This window comes from Thalassophryne amazonica, chromosome 4, assembly GCF_902500255.1.
Source record: "Thalassophryne amazonica chromosome 4, fThaAma1.1, whole genome shotgun sequence".
In the NCBI taxonomy this organism is placed as follows: Eukaryota; Metazoa; Chordata; class Actinopteri; order Batrachoidiformes; family Batrachoididae; genus Thalassophryne; species Thalassophryne amazonica.
This window is the reverse complement of record NC_047106.1, coordinates 92499805-92522513: the sequence shown is the minus strand read 5'-3', so window position 1 is coordinate 92522513 and position 22709 is coordinate 92499805. Positions and strand designations below refer to the sequence as shown.

Sequence of the window (22709 nt, the reverse complement as noted above, 5' to 3'; positions counted from 1 at the left end):
GTTCTGTCTGAGTTATTCTCATTAGTCACTTCCTCCAAGCCATCAACATGTCTATTAGACCCCATTCCTACCAGGCTGCTCAAGGAAGCCCTACCATTAATTAATGCTTCGATCTTAAATATGATCAATCTATCTTTATTAGTTGGCTATGTACCACAGCCTTTTAAGGTGGCAGTAATTAAACCATTACTTAAAAAGCCATCACTTGACCCAGCTATCTTAGCTAATTATAGGCCAATCTCAACCTTCCTTTTCTCTCAGAAATTCTTGAAAGGGTAGTTGTAAAACAGCTAACTGATCATCTGCAGAGGAATGGTCTATTTGAAGAGTTTCAGTCAGGTTTCAGAATTCATCATAGTACAGAAACAGCATTAGTGAAGGTTACAAATCTTATGGCCTCAGACAGTGGACTCATCTCTGTGCTTGTCCTGTTAGACCTCAGTGCTGCTTTTGATACTGTTGACCATAAAATTTTATTACAGAGATTAGAGCATGCCATAGGTATTAAAGGCACTGCGCTGCGGTGATTTGAATCATATTTATCTAATAGATTACAATTTGTTCATGTAAATGGGGAGTCTTCTTCACAGACTAAGGTTAATTATGGAGTTCCACAAGGTTCTGTGCTAGGACCAGTTTTGTTCACTTTATACATACTTCCCTTAGGCAGTATTATTAGACGGCATTGCTTAAATTTTCATTGTTACGCAGATGATACCCAGCTTTATCTATCCATGAAGCCAGAGGACACACACCAATTAGTTAAACTGCAGGAATGTCTTACAGACATAAAGACATGGATGACCTCTAATTTCCTGCTTTTAAATTCAGATAAAACTGAAGTTATTGTACTTGGACCCACAAATCTTAGAAACATGGTGTCTAACCAGATCCTTACTCTGGATGGCATTACCCTGACCTCTAGTAATACTGTGAGAAATCTTGGAGTAATTTTGTGATCAGGATATGTCCTTCAATGCGCATATTAAGCAAATATGTAGGATTGCTTTTTACATTTGCGCAATATCTCTAAAATTAGAAAGGTCTTGTCTCAGAGTGATGCTGAAAAACTAATTCATGCATTTATTTCCTCTAGGCTGAACTATTGTAATTCATTATTATCAGGTTGTCCTAAAAGTTCCCTGAAAAGCCTTCAGTTAATTCAAAATGCTGCAGCTAGAGTACTGACAGGGACTAGAAGGAGAGAGCATATTTCACCCATATTGGCCTCTCTTCATTGGCTTCCTGTTAATTCTAGAATAGAATTTAAAATTATTCTTCTTACTTATAAGGTTTTGAATAATCAGGTCCCATCTTATCTTAGGGACCTCTTAGTACCATATCACCCCAATAGAGCGCTTCGCTCTCAGACTGCAGGCTTACTTGTAGTTCCTAGGGTTTTTAAGAGTAGAATGGGAGGCAGAGCCTTCAGCTTTCAGGCTCCTCTCCTGTGGAACCAGCTCCCAATTCAGATCAGGGAGACAGACACCCTCTCTACTTTTAAGATTAGGCTTAAAACTTTCCTTTTTGCTAAAGCTTATAGTTAGGGCTGGATCAGGTGACCCTGAACCATCCCTTAGTTATGCTGCTATAGACTTAGACTGCTGGGGGGGTTCCCATGATGCACTGAGTGGTTCTTTCTCTTTTTGCTCTGTATGCACCACTCTGCATTTAATCATTAGTGATTAATCTCTGCTGTCTTCCACAAGCATGTCTTTTTCCTGATTCTCTCCCCTCAGCCCCAACCAGTCCCAGCAGAAGACTGTCCCTCCCTGAGCCTGGTTCTGCTGGAGGTTTCTTCCTGTTAAAAAAAGAGTTTTTCCTTCTCACTGTCGCCAAGTGCTTGCTCATAGGGGGTCATTTTGACCGTTGGGGTTTTCTGTAATTATTGTATGGCTTTTGCCTTGCAATATAAAGCACCTTGGGGCAACAGTTGTTGTGATTTGGTGCTATATAAATAAAATTGATTTTATTTGATTTAATTAGATTTTCATTGAAGTCAATAAAGGGTGACTATAAAGTGAGTTTTGAAAAAACAAGTATCATTTTCATGTTGAGGTGGCAGAGGGTTGTTGTCGGCAGCTGGGGAAAGTAACTAAAAAAGTAACTAGTAATCTAACTTAGTTACTTTTACAATTGAGTAATCAGTAAAGTAACTAAGTTACTTTTTCAAGGAGTAATCAGTAATCAGTAATTGGATTACTTTTTCAAAGTAACTGTGGCAACACTGGTTACGACACAACAATAATTTAGCATTTGTTTCTCCTCACTGAATAAAATTGTTATTAGAAAAAAAAAACTTGTGTAGTTCATGCAGTTTCTCTTTATAAATACATTTGCTGAAGATCTAAGGGTTTAACCCTCTGGGGCCGACACCATCGCATACGACGGGTGAGACCAAGCTTTACTAAATTATAAATAACTTTTTAATGATATGAGATAGAAACATACTTTTTTGCTGAAAAGTTAACTCTGCGGACTTTCAGTAATAAAATAATAATAAATAATAATAATGATACAATAATAAAACATTTATGCCAGGCGAGTGAACTGTCCAAAAAATGCCCTCAGACCCCAGAGGGTTAACCACTGAATCTGAATCATGATGGTAGATGCGTGAAACGGCGTGGAATAAGTCTCTTTGCCAAAGGGTATTCCATGTGACGTCAGTGACCCTATGGCCTTGGTGGAGGTTTGCGCTCTCCGAGTGCTTCTAGTACTGTATTAGTTGTCTTTCTGATGCCTGATTCTGTTTTTTTTCTCTCTGTTTGAGGTGCGGCTCCATCCAGAGACAGGTGTGGTTTCTGTTTCTGCAACCCTCGTGTCCTGTGCACCGGCAGCATTTCCTGTATATTCGTTTTGTAAATTGTTTTGTAAATTTTGTCGGTAGCATGGCCCAAGCAGAGGGTCACCCCTTTGTGTCTGGTCTGCTTGAGGTTTCTTCCTCAAATCATCAGAGGGAGTTTTTCCTTACCCCTGTTGCCTATGTGCTTCCCCTGGGGGTTGGTAAGGTTAGACCTTACTTGTGAATAAGCACCTTGAGGCAACTTTGTTGTGATTTGGTGCTATATAAATGAAAATAAATTGAAATTGACTTAACCTGTTTTTTTTAATTTTTTTATTAATTTAAACTTGTATTGGCACTATGACTTCTGGGACAGGCGTCAGCCAAACCCCAGTGACTCTTAATTGGAGTAAACAAGTATAGAAAATGGATGAACTTGTATTATACAATCTTGAATGTGATGCTATGTGATGCGACGTTATGAGAACAAGCAACAGAGAACATTTGAAATGTGTGTGGTTGAAAAAGTGAACACCCTTGCTTCACCTTGCTGAATCATGGTTTGGTACAAATGTATCTACCTGAGTCACTTGTTGCTTCATAAAGCATTTGGCAGGGATTTTTCTTTTTTTTGAGTGGGGGGAGCTTGGGGTTAATGATTCCACCAATCTGTCCCTGCTTGTGACCTTGGGGTTGTACATTTGTTCACCCTTGTTAGCACCACTAATTGTGAGCAGTGCCCTTAATTATTCCTCCATTTCCTGCTACCCTAGGTACTAACGTGTTAATGGACAACGTAACACTAACTACTCAGCAATAGCCAGAACTGTCTAAACTATCTTAAAAACAAACAAACAAACAAACAAACAACAACAACAAAAAACAAAAACAAAACTGAAAATATGTTTGCCGGTAATATATCATGTATGACACTTCTAAATTTGGGTCTCAAAGGTCAAAATGAGGGGTATTGCCATTTAAGCTAATATTAACTTTTACTGTTTCATGTTTAATAAAAATGGGAGCTGCCATTTGAAGGAAATTAAATTCTGATGATTATTCTGTTGTCCCAGATGCAGCATGTGTGTGTTATGTGCCTCCATCCATGCACACAGATGTCTGACAGTGCACTGGTGTGTATGTTTGTGTGCGTGCATGCGTGTCACACACAGTTGAGATGATATAATGCTTATGATGCCAAGTGTGATGATAAAGAGGGAAACACTGAAAGCATATGAGAGTGGTTAATTGACACAATGACCGGTGAGTGCAAAAAATCCACTGACAGATGATTTGCTTGTATTTTTTTTAGATGAAATCTGTACCACAGCTGACTGCACACAATCAGGTAAGCATTGTGTGTTTGTTGGATCAGATACTCTGAAACCTTTGATTTTTCTCAGTGGAAGGCAGAACGGGGAAATGCAGGCTCCTCCAGAAAGGCTTCAGACAGAGAAAAAATAGTCACTTAAACTGAATATGTGGTGTTTCTGTCTAGGCACTGATCAAACACAATGAGCTGCAGTCAGCACAGAAATGTTTCCAGGATTATTTTCCTTGGAACATGTTCAACACTGTTTGTTTATGTGGGTGTAAAAAAGAAAGGGAGCAATATTGACAGCTGTCATGAAACGGCACTGTCATTCTCTCCTTGTATCCGTGGTGAAGGAGATGATTGTATTTGCTGGAATTTCAGCAGAAACAAATAAACGTTGAGCTGAGGTCATGCCGCAGGTTCATCTTCAAACCTGAATGAGACATAAGTTCTGAAAGTTTACACGTGTCATTATAGCTATACGTATTGTATTGCAAGGTGCACCTAAATGCATATTTGCATTCAGCTAAGCAGCTAAGAGAATATTTAGAGCAAAATTCTGCAAATGGTGATACAAGCATAAAATTCAGCACAAATACTCCTGAGACATTACTCTTTAAAAAAAAAAAAAAAAAAAGCCACTTGAATTTTCAATAGGCAGCTAGGTAGGGGTCACAATTAAAAATGCTCAAATCAAATTGAAAACTATACTACATTATTTGTGTGATCATAGTGATTCCAAAAAGGTACATAAATTGATGCTAAAAGGCAACTGTTTGCATGAACTCAGTGCCTACATTGTCAGCAATTGGACTTATACGGTTCTTAAAAAATACACTTAGATTTTAGCTTAGAAATTTTTTATTTCACATCTTCAGGTAATTTTATAGTCTAACTATAAACTAACTGTGTGCTTTTTGAGTTTTTCACCAGACAGATTAACTAACTTAACATATAACAGACAGATGCATTTGGGCTTTAGAGAATTAGGATATAGATGTCAAACTATTCCACTGTATTTATTGTGTCCTTTTCTATAGGTTGGTATGTCACTTTAACTTTTGCTACAGCTGCATGATTTACAGTGGTACTGCTCTGCTTCACTTGTGTCCATAAGCTTTCAGAAGCTAACGCAAATACAAAAAAATGACAACAGCACAAACAGAAGGGTCTTTCTGTATCTGTATTTACCATTGAGCATAAATTAGAATTATGAGTCCTCAAACCCAATCCAAAATAAAATCACTTTGTTATGTTGAGAATAACTGTAAGAATATTAAAAAGTTATAGCGCCAGTCTAATTTTCCAACAGTCGGATCCAAAAAACTAATTAATTTTTGAAGCACTGTTGGGTAACAGTATCTCAGTTTAACCACCAATGAAAGCCTGTAACAAGGGATTTGCACAGCTGCCAATTTTAGGAACTTACTGATCCAAATAAACAACATATGACTAGTTTGCTTTTGCAGTAACAGTAGCATATGTGAAATTTGAAGAGTTTTAATTAACTAATTAGTTAGTTTTAACTAATTAATTAATTAATTAATTAATTAATGTATCTTTTGAATAAAGAAGTTCCCATACAGTGCATCCGGAAAATCTTTTTCACATTTTGACAGGTTACAGCCTTATTCCAAAATGGAGTAAAATATTTTTTTGTTTTTGACCTCAAAATTCTACTCACAACACCCCATAATGATGTTTTTTTGCAAATGTATTATTATTATTATTAATAATAATAATAATAATAATAATAATAATAATAATAATAATAATAATAATAATAATAATAATAATAATAATAATAATAAAAACTAGGAAAAAAGTGGTTGAAGATGAGTGAGTGAGTGAGAAATCACATAAGTATTCACACCTTTGCTCAATACTTTGTTGATTCACCTTTGGCAGCAATTACAGCCTCAGGTCTTCTTGGATATGCCACAAGCTTGGTGCACCTATCTTTGGGCAGTTTTTTGCCCATTCCTGTTTGCAGCACCTCTGAAGCTCCATCAGGTTGGATGGTGAGCATCGATGCATAGCCATATTCAGATCTCTCCAGAGATGTTCAATCGGATTCAGGTCTGGGTTCTGGTTGGGCCACTCAAGGACATTCACAGAGTTGTCCTTGAAGCTACTCCTTTGACATCTTGGCTGTGTCATTGTCTTGCTGAAAGATGAACCGTCACCCCAGTGTGAGGTCAAGAGTGCTCTGGAGCAGGTTAGACGTAGAGGATGTTATTTATCGTGGGTAGCCAACGAAAGCCCAAAGCTTGCTTCCAGAAGGGCCCACGGCATGTGTCTCTCACTCCTCCCCAGCGCTGTTGTTTCAAGTGCCAGTTGGGAGGGTGGCTGCAATCGGGAAGCAAGCCCAGATTGCTGATGTCCCAGTCCAACGTGCAAACTATTACGCCACCACATCCCATCCAGGATGTCTCTGTACATTGCTGCATTCATCTTTCCCTCAATCCTGACGAGTCTCCCACTTCCTGTCACTGAAAAATATCCCCACAGCAAGATGCTGCCACCACCATGCTTCACTATAGGGATGGTTCCTGGTTTCCGCCAAACTTGATGCCTGGCATTAACGCCAAAGAGTTCAATCTTTGTCATTAGACCCAAGACTTTTGTTTCTCATGGTCTGGGAATCCTTCAGGTGCCTTTTGGCAAACTCCAAGTGGGCTGCCATGTGCCTTTTAATAAGGAGTGGCTTCCATTTGGCCACTCTACCATACAGGCCTGATTTGTGGATTGCTGCAGAGATGGTTGTCCTTCTGGAATGTTCTCTGTCCACAGAGGAATCCTGGAGCTCTGACAGAGTGACCATGGGATTCTTGATCACCTCCCTGACAAAGGCCCTTGTCCCGCGATCGCTCAGTTTAGTTAGATGGGTGGCCAGCTCTAGAATGAGCCCTGTTGGATCTGAACTTCTTCCATTTACAGATAATGAAGCCACTGTGCTCATTGGGACCTTCAAAGCAGCAGAAATGTTTCTCTACTCTTCCCCAGACTTGTGCCTCAGGACAAAAGTGTCTCAGAGGTCTCCAGACAATTCCTTTGACTTCATGCTTGGATTGTGCTCTGACATGCGATGTCAAATGTGGGACCTTATACAGGTGCTGGTCATATAATTAGAATATCATGAAAAAGTTGATTTATTTCAGTAATTCCATTCAAAAAGTGAAAGTTATATAATGTATGCATTTATTCCACATAGACTGATATATTTCAAGTGTTTATTTCTTTTAATTTTGATGATTATAATTGACAACTAATGAAAACCCCAAATTCAGTATCTCAGAAAATTAGAATATTGTGAAAAGGTTCAATATTGAAGACACCTGGTGTCACACTCTAATCAGCTAATTAACACAAAACATCTGCAAAGGCCTTTAACTGATCTCTCAGTCTAGTTCTGTAGGCTACACAATCATGGGGAAGACTGCTGACTTGAAGTCTTGCCTGGGCTAAAGACAAAAAGGACTGAACTGCTGCTGAGTGGTCCAAAGTTATGTTCTCTGATGAAAGTAAATTTTGCATTTCCTTTGGAAATCAAGGTCCCAGAGTCTGGAGGAAGAGAGGAGAGGCACACAATCCATGTTGTTTGAGGTCCAGTGTAAAGTTTCCACAGTCAGTGATGGATTGGGGTGCCATGTCATCTACTGGTGTTGGTCCACTGTGTTTTCTGAGGTCCAAGGTCAACACAGCCGTCTACCAGGAAGTTGTAGAGCACTTCATGCTTTCTGCTGCTGACCAACTTTATGGAGATGCAGATTTCATTTTCCAACAGGACTTGGCACCTGCACACAGTGCCAAAGCTACCAATACCTGGTTTAAGGACCCTGTTCTTAATTGGCCAGCAAATTCGCCTGACCTTAACCCCATAGAAAATATGTTGGGTATTGTGAAGAGGAAGATGCAACATGCCAGACCCAACAATACAGAAGAGCTGAAGGCCACTATCAGAGCAACCTAGGCTCTCATACCACCTGAGCAGTGCCACAGACAGAGCAACTCCATGCCACACTGCATTGCTGCAGTAATTCAGGCAAAAGGAGCCACAACTATGTATTGAGTGCTGTTCATGCTCATACTGTTCATGTTCATACTTTTCAGTTGGCCAACATTTCTAAAAATCCTTTTTTTTTTAATTGGTCTTAAGTAATAGTCTAACTTTCTGAGATACTGAATTTGGGATTTTCATTAGTTGTCAGTTATAATCAAAATTAAAAGAAATAAACACTTGAAATATATCAGTCTGTGTGTAATGAATGAATGAATATACAAGTTTCACTTTTTGAATGGAATTACTGAAATAAATCAACTTTTTCATGATATTCTAATTATATGACCAGCACCTGTATGTAGAAAGATATGTGCCTTTCCATATCATGTCAAATCAATTGTATTTACCACAAGTGGACTCCAATTAAGCTGTAGAAACATGTGAAGGATGATCAGTGGAAACAGGATGCACCTGAGCTCAATTTTGAGCTTCATGGCAAAGGCTGTGAATACTTCTATACATGTGATTCCTTAGGTTTATTTAATTTTTTTTTAGTAAATTTGCAAAAATCTCAAAAAAGCTTTTTCACATTGTCATTATGGGGTATTGTGTATAGAATGTTGACGGGGGGGGGGGAAGGAATTTCATTCATTTTGGAATAACATAACATAAAATGTGGAAAAAGTGAAGCACTGTGAATGCTTTCTGGATGCACCGTACATTTTATTGTTTCAATATTTTCGTGGGAACATCTTAGATCCTACTTCTTGATGAACGTTAAACTGTCGGGCTCAGATTTGGCCAAGAAGCAAAGACTAGGAGTCAGATTTGGTAGAAGATGCAATCCCAATGACATCACTGCCTTGATCTCTTCCTCATATTTGTGATGATCTTCAGATTTCAGAGTTAAAATAAAGCTCATGGTCACCCTCATTTCAAACAAATATTAATAAATATCATTACAAAATGGCAAAATCTGTCACTGAATGACACCAACAACTGACAAAATGAACATGTATTCCCATGCTCTGCCTATCAAAGATGTTTTGCCGACCAGCCAGTGAGCACTGGAAAAGCAGAAAGCAAGCATTAATAGCAATCAATCATGTATTCTGCTTTGTGCATGTGGGTGTTTAAAGACCTGGAGATCAATGAAAATTTCCATGTCATATGTGTGGAATGCTGTACTCTACAGGCAGTTGTTTTCAGTTTTATGAAGACATTCAGTTATAGCTCATGCTGAAATAATGATTGTAATATCACATGGTTATTATTTTTATTATATCCTGCCGTTAAGCTCCAGCCCTCAGATCTTGTTGTTTTGTTTGTCTGCCCACATAGCATCTCGTCTTATTGAGAATATGGATGCTAATGTGGACCCATGCGATAACTTCTATCAGTATGCCTGTGGAGGATGGCTTAAAAAGAACATTATTCCAGAGACCAGCTCAAGATACAGCACCTTTGACATCTTACGAGAAGAACTGGATGTCATACTAAAAGGTCAGACGTCAACACTCAAAAACACAATTAAAGATTCACACTGACAAGCACAGGATTTGTGTAGTCTATTTCCTTAGCATAACGATCCCATATTTAGTTAAGACTGGCAAAACAAAGCTGTTTTTCATTGCACTTGCTGGCTTGAGATTGATTGAGTTGGTAGAATGCTTGAGTTAGAGAGAACTCTCCTTCAGGGAATGCAGCTCCATACATATCTGACTCCACAGGTGTTTGGCTTCAGTGCTGCTTTTGATATCAGCTTTCATTGTGAGTTTGTGCACGTGTGAGGATGCAGTGTTTGCACTGTACTCAAAGACTTCATGACATTGAATTTGCAGGGATAGACTTTATGGGCTTCCATCCAGTGGTCCAGGGGGCAAATTGCATTGCAAATTTTGAGGATATCCTGTGAAAAGTTGGTGGAAAATCTGTACTGCTCAATGAACCCCATTGATGCCCAGCAGATGTGCGCTTATGCAATCAAAAAGAGCAGAACCACATGATGTGCACAATAGAAAGTGTCACTGATATGGTAAAAGGCCAAAAAAACAATGAAAAAACAAAACAAAACTGCATGTTTTAAAGATAAATACCTATATATTAAACTGTCATAAGCATAAAAAAAATATAAAAAAATGACAACCACACATTTTCTATAACTTTTACATCTCAAGGAGCTACTGATATACTCTACAGAGTTGACAGAACACTGGGTGCTATCATTCTCTTCCTCACTACCCAGCAAAACCCATCATTGTGCCATGTGGACCCAAACACTTCGACTTACATGTCTGTCTTGCCTTTGTTTTCTCAGTGGATGTCTTTAGTTTCACTTCCACACCAGCTTGTTCGACATTTGGAGATTTAACAGGACTCAAGGGAAAATTTAAAATCGATCTGCTCTGCATCACTTGTTTCAAACAAAATGCCAAGCCCAGATTGAAACTGTGGGGTCTAGATCTTATCGAAGCCTGCTGAAAGTTAGAGGGCAGTCGAGGCCTCATCACAAAAATATTTTGAAAATTCCTTAAATTGGATTTAGATTTGTAACCTAATTTAACAGATTCTTTCTTGACAAGTGCCCTACCACACCAGTCTACCAACTTAATTGAAGATGAGTCCATAAATTTTTGCCTACTCCTAATCACAAACAATAGACAACACATGTAAACACTATCTCCTCTGTGAAGGAAACCATGAAGATTTAAAACATTTACACCATGGCAGCATCACAAAACAATACCAGACAGAGATTTCTGACATCCGCTAATCCAGATCCGGATCACCTCCAAAAATCAGTGGAATCGTCCATGCCCTAATATCAGTGGTGCAAATTTGGTGAGAATCTGTGAAATAGTTTTGACGTAATCCTTCAAAGCCTATATAAAGTGAAATCTTGAGTCAGAATCTGGATCCAGATCCAGATCACTTCAGTTTCCCAGAGAGTCTTCCCAAGAGATCAATAAAGTTCTGTCTAATCTAAACTAAAGTGAAATCTTGATCCAGAATCCGGATATGGTTCACCTCCCAAATTCAGTGGAGTCTTCCATGCCGTAATATCTGTCTCTGGTGCAAATTTGATGAGAATCTGTGATCTGTGAGCGCAACAGCAGCACATCTGAGTCTGATGTGCTGCTGCACATATGTCATTTCAGAGCATAAGCAGCGATTCACCAAATTTCGCCTTGTTTCTGCTTAAAACTGATTTTAGAATGATTTAAGAGGTTTTACTTTGTCATCTGATGGTTAATAATCACATTATTCCCTTTCATCACTTTGGATGTAGCGCATCAGACTCAGAGAGTCAGATTCAGACATGCTGCTGTTGCGCTCTGATCACTCCCCCATCTTTTATAATGAAATAGTGCTGAATTTATATGGAAATGATTGTTGTACAAAAGCTTCAGATATCTGTCGCTGAGACAGATGATGACTGGTGTGCAGTTTTTAGCAGAAACAAGACGATAATCTGTGAATTGCTACTGACGCTCCAAAATGATGCATGCACAGTGAAGGCGGGGGGACTGTTTGGTCGGTGACATCGATTCTGGATCCCCTCTAAAATTTAAGGGAGTCTTCCATGGCTTAATTTGTATCTGTTGTGCAAATCTGGTGATTATCCGTTCAGTAATTTTGATGTAATCCTGCTAACAATAATCCTTCAAAATCTATATAAAGTGAAACTTGATCCAGAATCTGGATCACTTCTAAAATGTAAAGGAGTCTTCCTTGGCCTAATATCTATCTGTGGTGAAAATTACGTCGGAATATGTGCAGTAGTTTTGACGTAATCTTGCTAACAAACAGAGACAGACAAATAAATAAATAAATGATTTTATTACGTGCTTGGCGGACGTAATAAACGCTGATGATTTTATTATGTCCTTGGCGGATGTAAATAAATTAAGCAATGAGTTTCTCTTCTGGCTCTGTTGATTACATTTTTGGCAGCTTGCACTGGGCAATTCAGTTTGATAATCATCTCACTTATTCTGTGTATCCAGTTGAGGACTAAATTTTTAGAATACATTTTTAATAGTCCCAAAGTCATGAGGGACAATTAGTACCCCATGTGATTTGCAATTACTTATTTGATGGATGGATGGACACGCACACACAGATGGATGGATGAACAGATAGATTGGCAATTAGAATGGCAAGCAAGAAAGACATTGCAGCAGTGGTCACCATCCCTGCTTCTGGAGATCTCCTGCTCTGCATGTTTTCTGTGTGTACCTGTTGTAACAACAGCTGATGAGAAAAGCCTGGTGTTTCTTAGCTCTTGATCAGCTAGGCACACCTGACTTAGTAAATTAGCAGTGGGTGGAGCAAGGAGAGTTGGTGACCACTGCATTACATTCAGTTTTTCTTTAACCAAGAGCATGAATCAGTGGCTATGTTTACATGCCGTTAATATTCGGGATAAGGTTAATATTCCGGTTTCTGAATCATTAGGAATAACCCGTTTACATGCTTAAGCAGACAGAGTTACTCCTGTATACATGGTCATTGGTATCATTTGGAATATCCCCATCTAAACAGTGATGCACGTCTTCCACCGGTGCTTGGTTTAGTCTGGTGTTCGTGCAAATCCTGCTTCACGTAACTTTTCGGCCACCTTCTTGTAAATGTTGCTATCTTGGTACTTTCTACCGTCAATAAAAGACATTATATTCATGTCTTTCACGATACTAATGAAGTACAGTGGTCCCTCGTTTATCGCGGGAGTTACGTTCTAAAAATAACCCGCAATAGGTGAAGTCCGCGAAGTAGTCACCGTTAGTTTTTACAATTATTATAGATGTTTTAAGGCTGTAAAACCCCTCACACACTTTATACACTTTTCTCAAACAGGCATTAACATTTTCTCACTTTTCTCTCCTGTGTAAATACTCTCTTTTTTCTTCTGGGTGAGAAGATTATAAACAGACACACACAGAACACAATGTGCATGATCTCCCTTCTCTCACTGCCTCTGGGGGTACGGATGCAGGACCCACAAAGAATCCAAGTCATGGCCATGGAGCTCTGCGGCTGCGGTATACCGACACCCTGTGGTGCTGTGGATTTTTCCACAAGAAATCTATCCTTGCAGGCTGCCGGAGCGCTCCGCATCAAAACAGCAAGTGTAGTCTCCGGACCTGTTGCCAGAGTTGGCCAGCTCTGCACAGCAGAGAAGTGGGCAGTGTAAGTGGCCCGCTGCGGCAGACTCAGTAAGCGCATCGGAGGCAGTGAGAGCAATCGCGGTAATGCTGACCGGTGCCGTGACCGGCCCACCTGATAAGGACGCAGAACACAATGCCTGTTTACCTCTGCTTCTGTGGTGTCCGGTGGGTTGCGCGCGCCGCATACAAGTAGTTTCCGTACTCAAAAGACCAAGATTCCTTGTGGATAGGACATGCGCGGAACACAAAATAATGTTCCTTTCTATGGGGCTATCCCGATGTGCGTTTATATGACCTGATATTCGGGTTAGAAAAGGAGTAACCCAGGGGTCATATTCGGGTTTTTAAAAACCGGAATATGAGCATATTTGGGTTTTTGCGGGTGTTTACATGGCCATGCGCAACCGGGTTATTGCTAATATTACGGTTATAAAAGGGTTATGAAAGGGTTATTGGCTGCATGTAAACGTGTTCAATGTTTCTGCAACTGCCAAGGAGAGCATACACCTAGTCTTTGCTATATTCCACAAAAAAAGCATTAATTTGCTTTTCTTTTAAGTACAAGGCAAAGGACAATGTGGCATCAAAGACTGTGATATATTTAGTTTATAACTATGATTGCAACATGCACTGAATGATAATATTTCTTATGTAATCTAATGCTATCTGTCGTGCCCATAACATCTAAATCTGCTCTATCCAGCTGCTGTAACTTATGGACACGTGTCTCTAGGAAAGCCACAGCTTTGTGACACACAACTAGCACAACTGTGCTTTTCACACCAGCCTAATGCTAACAGGCTGAGCTCGCAGCTCTGGGAAATGTTGAAAGTCACAGAAAACAATTAAACATCACTGAAATCACTTATAGACTACCAAGATAATTTCTTTCTACCGTACTGTTGTGATGAAATGGGAGCTGACCCAAAAGGCAAAGCTCTCGATCTACTGGTCAGTCTTCATTCCTACTCTCACCTATGGTCATGAGGGTTGGGTCATGACCGAAAGAACTAAATCGCGGGTACAAGCGGCTGAAATGGGCTTCCTCAGGAGGGTGGCTGGTGTCTCCCTTAGAGATAGGGTGAGAAGTTCGGTCATCCGTGGGGAGCTCGGAGTAGAGCCGCTGCTCCTTCGCATTGAAAGGAGCCAGCTGTGGTGGTTCGGGCATCTGGTAAGGATGCCTCCTGGGCTCCTCCCTAGGGAGGTGTTCCAGGCATGTCCATCTGGGACGAGACACCGGGGAAGACCCAGGACTAGGTGGAGAGATTATATCTCCACACTGGCCTGGGAATGCCTTGGGATCCCCCCCAGTCAGAGGTGGTCAATGTGGCACAGGAAAGGGAAGTCTGGGGTCCCCTGCTGGAGCTGTTGCCCCCGCGACCCGGAAAAGCGGTTGAAGATGACTGATGAGTGTGAGAAAAATAAATTAAACAAATATGACTGCACACTTTTAAACATGGCAGCAGTGTGTCTGGGCAGTGTTAGCATCGCAGCAGTGATTTTTGACTGAAAAAGTACAATTACTGGCTAATGGTCTAATTAAGACTGCAAAATTACAATGTCTCCCATCATCCACATTATGCAACTGTAGATGACAGTAATTCTGCTGTAATGACCCTTATGATGTTTTTGAACTGTCAGTGTGTGAATGCAACATGACTTTTTCAGTGTGGCTCACCATCTCTGTCTTTGCTATCATTCACTATCTATCTACACACACACACAGAGTCACACAAAGTGTGACTTGAATGGATTTTATCGCACACTCACACAGAGATATACTGTGTAAATAAATAGACCAATGCTAACAAAATGCCTGAAATTATAGCTGGTTGGGCAATGCTTATTTTCATTTCCTCACTGTTTGTGTGATTTTTATATGGTGCTCATATTTCTGTCATTGTTGGTTTAACAGCCACAGAAGAAACAAAAATGATAATGATATGTGTGTGTGTGTGTTTGTGTGAGTGAGAGAGAGAGATGTTCAATGTTCAGAGACCTTCATTCTTTCAAAAGAGAGAAGAAAACTACACTTCTGCAGTTCATTGTGGCACACAGGACAAAGTGTAAAGGCAGAATATTAAGAATCTTTTCTCACAATTCTGCATTTGCTGCAGAAAGGAGAAGGAAAAAAAATGCATGAACTGATAACAGTCATTCAGCAGCTTAAATCCACACCAGTGATGTGATAGGACGCACAGAGCCTTCAGGCTTTCCAGCTTGCCAGCCAGAGTAGGACTCTTAGAATCTGCTAGCATGCATAGTTTTGTCCTGCTGCTGTGATGCAGGATCTGTAGATATTTGCCCCGTGTGTGTCTGTGCATCAATCTGGGCATTACCTAACTTCGCTGTATGATTATTCGGCACAAAATCTTTGCAGACCCACATTAAGTAGGTTATCAGCTCATCTCACAACCCTCTTGAGTGCAGGGGGTACCAGCCTTGACCTGTTTTTTGGGTTATATCATGTACTGTAAAATCAAAAAAGTTGTGTCAACTTAAAATTTCAAGGCAACAGTCTCCACTGGATTTTTGGGTTTTGAGGCCAACTAAAAATCTTAAGTTTGAACAAACAGATTAGTGTTTTTGTTGAGATAACTTATTATTCATGTATAATGTAACTTACATTTTTGAGCTGCACACAAAGAATTCAGATAAATGAAAGCTGTGCCAAATTGTTATATTTTTTGTTCAGAAAATGTACCTTTCATATGCATAACTTCAAATTTCAGTTCTACAAACTAAGAATTCTGAAAAATAGAAGATGTGCAAACGTATTATTTTTTTGTTCAGAAAATGTACTTTTCATATGTATTAAGACTTCAAGTTTTGACTTCTACATACTAAGACTCATTTTGTCAACATGTTGTCTGTCACACAGATAACAAACAAAACTAAGTCAGTTCAAATGTTTATTAACCTGAACTGTACACTTTTCTGTATCATACAGAGTTGTCACTCTGTCTCAGTTTATGTGAATTGAGAGGAATTTCCAAATAATATGATTATTTGTTCCACACAAAAGCAAGTTTAGAATAAAATGATGTTACTGTTGTAATATATTAAATTAATTATATGGAAATGACTTCAACTTGAATGCTTCAAAATCTGAGGGCAGACCAAGAGCAGATGAAGGAGTTACATTGACAAAGTTACACAACACACTTGGCAGTCAGTGCCAACAACCTGGTTTTCAAAATCAATTACCAACTGCAAAGCTACAGTTCCAATACAATACTCAAAGAAAATACTCAACTTTACGGACATAAAAATCCACGCAGGACAAGTGTACAGGAAAAATGGCAGAAAAACAGACCCCTGCAGATTTGAGTTGGAAACCCCCTTCTTTGCGAAAGCAAACTCAAAAAATTCAGTCATAGCCTCAAACTTATAGTTTTAAGTTTTGCCACCCTAACACAACAAACTTATTACAGGTAGTTGAGATAACTACTTTGATGTTGTTTGCAATACAATCAAACATTTTATGTTTATGTGTCCAAAAAAAACCTTTTCAGGCCAACAATTTTAAGTTTTCCTTTTACAGTGTGGAGGAATCAGTGAGAGTCCAGTTGCACATCCCTGTGCTGTACATGACCAATTCAGTGGGAGTTTCTGTTCTTTCAGGACAGACCTAATGTGTGCAGGTCCATGTGTCTGTGTGTGTTAAACAGTTGTGTGCTCAAATTTTTAATCATTCAGTGGTGTATGTGCAATGTGTACAGAGACAGAAAAAAAAAACTCAACCACCTCCTTCTAAAATGTATAGTTTTAAGTAAAACTTTGGACTGCTGATCTCTTAATGTTCAGTGGCGATGACCTTTAGTATGCGATGTGGCATCAAACAGCTGACCTGTGATCTGTGGGCGGGCTGCTCCTGCCAGCTCAGATACCAGCGTTTGCTGATGATAGATTGCTTTACTGTGAACAGCTGCAAGGAAACACCTGGATGCTGCTCTGTGTGTGTGCAAGCATGCAGGTTTATTGCTGCTTGTAAAAATGCCTGGGATTGTCCTCTTGGTGTAACAATGCCATAAATGATTGCTAATGATGATTTGCAGTGATTGTGACCACAGGAGTTTGGTGTGTGTGTGTGTGTGTGTGTGTGTGTGTGTGTGTGTGTGTGTGTGTGTGTGTGTGTGTGTGTGTGTGTGTGTGTGTGTATGTATGCCTGTTTCCTTCTCTCTTCTTTCAGGTGTAGCACACTGCAATAATGTGTCCAATTTACCATGGGCTTTTTAATTACTAAATACTTTGTGACTGAAAGATGAGAGAAATAGAAGAGGAAAAATATGAATTTTAATGAATTTTTGTTAAATGTTTGAAAATAGAATGTTGAGAATTGGATGATAAATGTGGTAATTATGACCAAAAATGCCAGAATGTCCATATGTGCATGTTGATGTGTTGAATGTGTTGATATGAAACCATGTGTTCATTCCCTTTTATCTTTTTATCTCACTTGGAACCATTTTCTCAGAATAACTACAATCAGTACCTCAGATCACATTTATGTAAAGATTTTGTGAAATGCAAACTTAATTTTGAAATGTGTTCACAGCCAAATGTGCTCAGCTTGATGGTTTCGAAGAAAAAGAAAAGAAAAGAAGCAAGGAGACTGCTTGACTGGATCTGTTGATACTGAAGGATTATTAACTGTACGGGAAAATATCAGATGAGGTGTTGACAGTAAAACACAGATATTTCTGTACAGACCGTGCAAGCAAGGTTAATTTGTTTACGTGTGTGTGTGTATATATATATATATATATATATATATATATATATATATATACACACACACACACAAACACATATGAATAAATAAACATGCAAACTTACGATATTGTCCGAATATGAAAGCTGCTGACTGTTTAGCCTCGTAGTCAGACCTGTTCACTTCACCTCCATGAAGAACTTGCTAACAGGTGGTCCGGTCATTAGCTGGTAAGCTTTCAATCTGTCTGTTTTTCTGATGCCATTTAGATATTTATGGAGTATGGTCATATCTGACTTGGTTTATCTAATTGCGTTTTTAGCTTTCTGGTTTGTAACAAATCTCATACGCGCTCTGGACTGATTGTCATGATAACCAGTAGGAAATGGGAAAATATCAGACTGGAAATCAACCAGCCATTCAGAGTGCGCATAGCGTCATAGCAATAAATAAATATATATATTCGCGCAAATCACATCAATAGTTTGTAAAACAAATTCCAAAATGTATTGAGTCATTCATCACTATTTGATTAATGTTGGTTTAAAGTCATTTGAAAGAGTCCACTCAAATATCAGAGTTATTAGTGTGATTATTTCTTTAAAAAAATGACTGTGCAGCATTTTTTTCAAAATGCATAAAAAATATGAGTAAATAACTCCCTATGATGAATTGGTGGCATTTCCAGGGTGTACCCAGCCTCTCTCCAAAAAACTGTTGGAATAGGCTCCAGCTCCTATGTGGTCCTAGAAAATGAATGAATAAGTAAATACATTTTTTAAAAATTACATGTTTGAATGTCAGATTGCATGGGCTTTTGCCACATCTGCTGCCTACCAGACACCTTTTCTCTCCCTTTTTTGGGACTGTGCCCCATGGCTGTTGACCTGGTCACCAGGCGCTTGCCTGTTAGCTCTTCCCCCAAGGCCTGGCTCAAAGAGGAGGCTCCAGTTTCCATAATTCTGCCAAGGTGACTCTCTTGTAGCTTGTGGCAATAATGAAGGGTCTTCTTGAATTTCCTTTTCTTTGTCTGGCTCCAAACCCAGAAACAATTTGCCAAGGGTGGCCCTACCAGGAGCTAATGCTAATGCTAATGCTCCATACAACATGACTCCCAGGATGACTGGAGCACACAAATCCCACGATCATGATAAGGTGGTGATCCAGTGAGAAGAAGAGTTACAGGACTGGACTTAGAATAAGGAAGTGTTGGAGGAACTGCTTGGTCTACTGTCACCTTGACCCAGACCCAGATAAGCAACAGAAAATGACTGAATGAATATTATATATGTGAATGAAAGTAGATTTGTTAATTATCAGACAGCATTTTATTATTATAACCTTGGCTTGAAAAAATCTATAAACAAAGAAAAATATTCAGAGTTGGAAAAACAGATGCACTATTAGGTCTCAAATTCATGGGGTAAAAGTGCCATATTTTGATTATTATTATTGTTACTGAATTGCTTTTTGGCTAACTGTATAAACATAGAAACATGAATGCATCCATTTAAAAAATTACTGGCACAATTTTAGTAGGTTGCATATATGGGCTTATTTTGAAGAGCCAATGCTTTTGGAAGCATGGTTGGTTGTTTCCTCTCAGTATTAAATATTAAATCAAGATACAAATGATATTCTTCTAGTGCAGATTACGTCATTCTGATCCATTTAGTTTTATGCACTATAGGCTGGAGTTTTCTTCACATTTAACCAGTAAATCCTTTGCTCAATATTTCGGTATTGTGCCCATTTTCTTTGGCCCATTTCTTGCAGTATGCCACATTTGATACATTTGTTAAAATTATTCTTCTATGCTTCCACTAAACTAGCTCATATATATGTCCACATTATGGTAATGGGATCTAGTTTCATATCCCATTAAATAGTAACAGCCGTTTAAAAAATGATGCTCCTGGGCATACACTGTAAGATGACTGAAGTTTTTATTTTATTTTATTTTTTACCCAAAATAAGAAATCATGTGTAATTTCAATGGTTCACAATGCATTTGTAAGTTCTCTTCTGCCTAATAATGTAGGTCTCCTTTCACAAGGCTTTAGACATATCATTCATATCAATGTAGGATACGTAGGATCAAAATGATCCTATGTTGTCCTTTGACCTCCACATTAGACACATTACGAGGACTGCTTTTTTCCATTTGCAAAATATAGCAAAGATTCGTCCCATCCTGTCTATGGCTGCTGCTGAGACTCTGATACATGCATTTATCTCTTCCAGATTGGACTATTACAATGCCCTATTTTCTGGTCTACCACAGTCCAGCATTAGGGATCTTTAACTAGTTCAAAATGCTGTGGCCACACTTCTGACACGAAGCAGAAGGTTTGACCACATTACACCCGTTTTGGCATCTCTTCATTGGCTTCCTGTCTCTTTGAGGTCAGATTTTAAGGTGCTGTTACTGGACTGCTGTGTGTTCCTAGGGCAAAAATAAGTCTGCGGGTCACAGAGCCTTTTCTTATTGTGCCCTGGCTCTGTGGAATGATCTCCCTGCATGGATATGGCAGTCGGACTCTGTGGAGATTTTTATGTCCAGATTAAAGGCTCATCTTTTTACCCTGTTTTATTGTTAGTATTTTATGTGACTGTGTGTTTTCTTGTATTCTTTTTATTTTTTATGTTGTTATTCTTTTATTGTGTGTTTTTTATCTTTTGATTCATGTTCTTGTGCTGTGTGAAGCGCCTTGAGGCAACCACATCGTGAGTTGGCGCTATATAAATTAAATTTAATTTATCTTCAAACTCCATTTGGAAATTCAGTAAAATAAATCAATCACTATTGTTCCAGCCAATAAGTTGTTGCCAAATCAAAACAAATTTTGTGTTTCTCTGACTTGGAGAAAATTGTTGGCTGTGCTACTGTTTCATGGTGGGCTTTAACTAAATTCTTGGTGTTTTTCAACAAATCATAGCTTCACCTTAAAAGCTTTTCTGAACTCAGGTCTGTGTTCCATACAGTTATACTTCTGACACCTTTTAGAAATGCTGAGTTTCAAATTCTCACCGATTTTTCAATATAAAACAAGCAAGACTTGTGTTTCACTCTGTTCTACAACCCCTGGCAAAAATTATGGAATCACTGGCCTCAGAGGATGTTCATTCAGTTGTTTAATTTTGTGGAAAAAAAGCAGATCACAGACATGACACAAAACTAAAGTCATTTCAAATGGCAACTTTCTGGCTTTAAGAAACACTATAAGAAATCAAGAAAAAAGATTGTGGCAGTCAGTAACGGTTACTTTTTTAGACCAAGCAGAGGAAAAAAATATGGAATCACTCAATTCTGAGGAATAAATTATGGAATCACCCTGTAAATTTCCATCCCCCAAACTAAAACCTGCATCAAATTAGATCTGCTCATTGACATTGACCCTATGCCATGACATTGACCCTATGTGTCTTTTTGCAAGGAATGTTTTTGCAGTTTTTGCTCTATGGCAAGATGCATTATCATCTTGAAAAATGATTTCATCATCCCCAAACATCCTTTCAATTGTCCAAAATATCAACGTAAACTTGTGCATTTATTGATGATGTAATGACAGCCATCTCCCCAGTGCCTTTACCTGACATGCAGCCCCATATCATCATTGACTGTGGAAATTTAGATGTTCTCTTCAGGCAATCATCTTTATAAGTCTCATTGGAACGGCACCAAACAAAAGTTCCAGCATCATCACCTTGCCCAATGCAGATTTGAGATTCATCACTGAATATCACTTTCATCCAGTCATCCACAGTCCACGATTGCTTTTCCTTAGCCCATTGTAACCTTGTTTATTCTGTTTAGGTGTTAATTATGGCTTTTGTTTAGCTTTTCTGTATGTAAATCCCATTTCCTTTAGGCGGTTTCTTACAGTTCAGTCATAGACATTGACTCCAGTTTCCTCCCATTCGTTCCTCATTTGTTTTGTTGTGCATTTTTGGATTTTTGAGACATATTGCTTTAAGTTTTCTGTCTTGACGCTTTGATGTCTTCCTTGGTCTACCAGTATGTTTGCCTTTAGCAACCTTCCCATGTTTTTTGTATTTGGTCCTGAGTTTAGACACAGCTGACTGTGAACAACCAACATCTTTTGCAACATTGCATGATGATTTACTCTCTTTTAAGAGTTTGATAATCCTCTCCTTTGTTTCAACTGACATCTCTCGTGTTGGAGCCATGATTCATGTCAGTCCACTTGGTGCAGCAGCTCTCCAAGGTGTGATCACTCCTTTTTAGATACAGACTAATGAGCAGATCTGATATGATGCAGGTGTTAGTTTTGGGAATGAAAATTTACAGGGTGATTCCATATTTTTTTCCTCTGCTTGGTCTAAAAAAGTAACCGTTACTGACTGCCACAATCTTTTTTTCTTGATTTCTTATAGTGTTTCTTAAAGCCAGAAAGTTGCCATTTGAAATGACTTTAGTTTTGCGTCATATGTGTGATCTGCTTTTTTTCTACAAAATTAAACAACTGAATGAACATCCTCTGAGGCCGGTGATTCCATAATTTTTGCCAGGGGTTGTATATACATTTGTTAATCGTAATGTCTAAATTCCTTCAAACTACATTTAGGGCCCCTTCACACATAGTACGAATAAGTACAAATCAGGGCAAATCACGGTGGAACAGCTCATATGAGCAAACCACAAAAACATTGAGCCAACGGGCAGGTGTGAATGATGCCGCTGCAGTGGTTTCGTGCACGCG

At 38.9% G+C, this 22709-nt stretch overlaps 1 protein-coding gene across 3 annotated transcripts in view; it reads left to right on the top strand.

Annotated features, from left to right (window-relative positions):
- The window catches only part of LOC117508488 (neprilysin-like), a 237433-nt gene that overhangs the window by 57617 nt on the left and 157107 nt on the right, over positions 1 to 22709 (top strand). For all 3 annotated transcript variants that reach the window (XM_034168258.1, XM_034168259.1, XM_034168260.1), the window contains exons 3-4: positions 4098 to 4133; positions 9445 to 9606. In XM_034168258.1, the coding sequence (XP_034024149.1) occupies positions 4098 to 4133; positions 9445 to 9606 (198 nt within the window). The remainder of the gene's footprint in view (positions 1 to 4097; positions 4134 to 9444; positions 9607 to 22709) is intronic.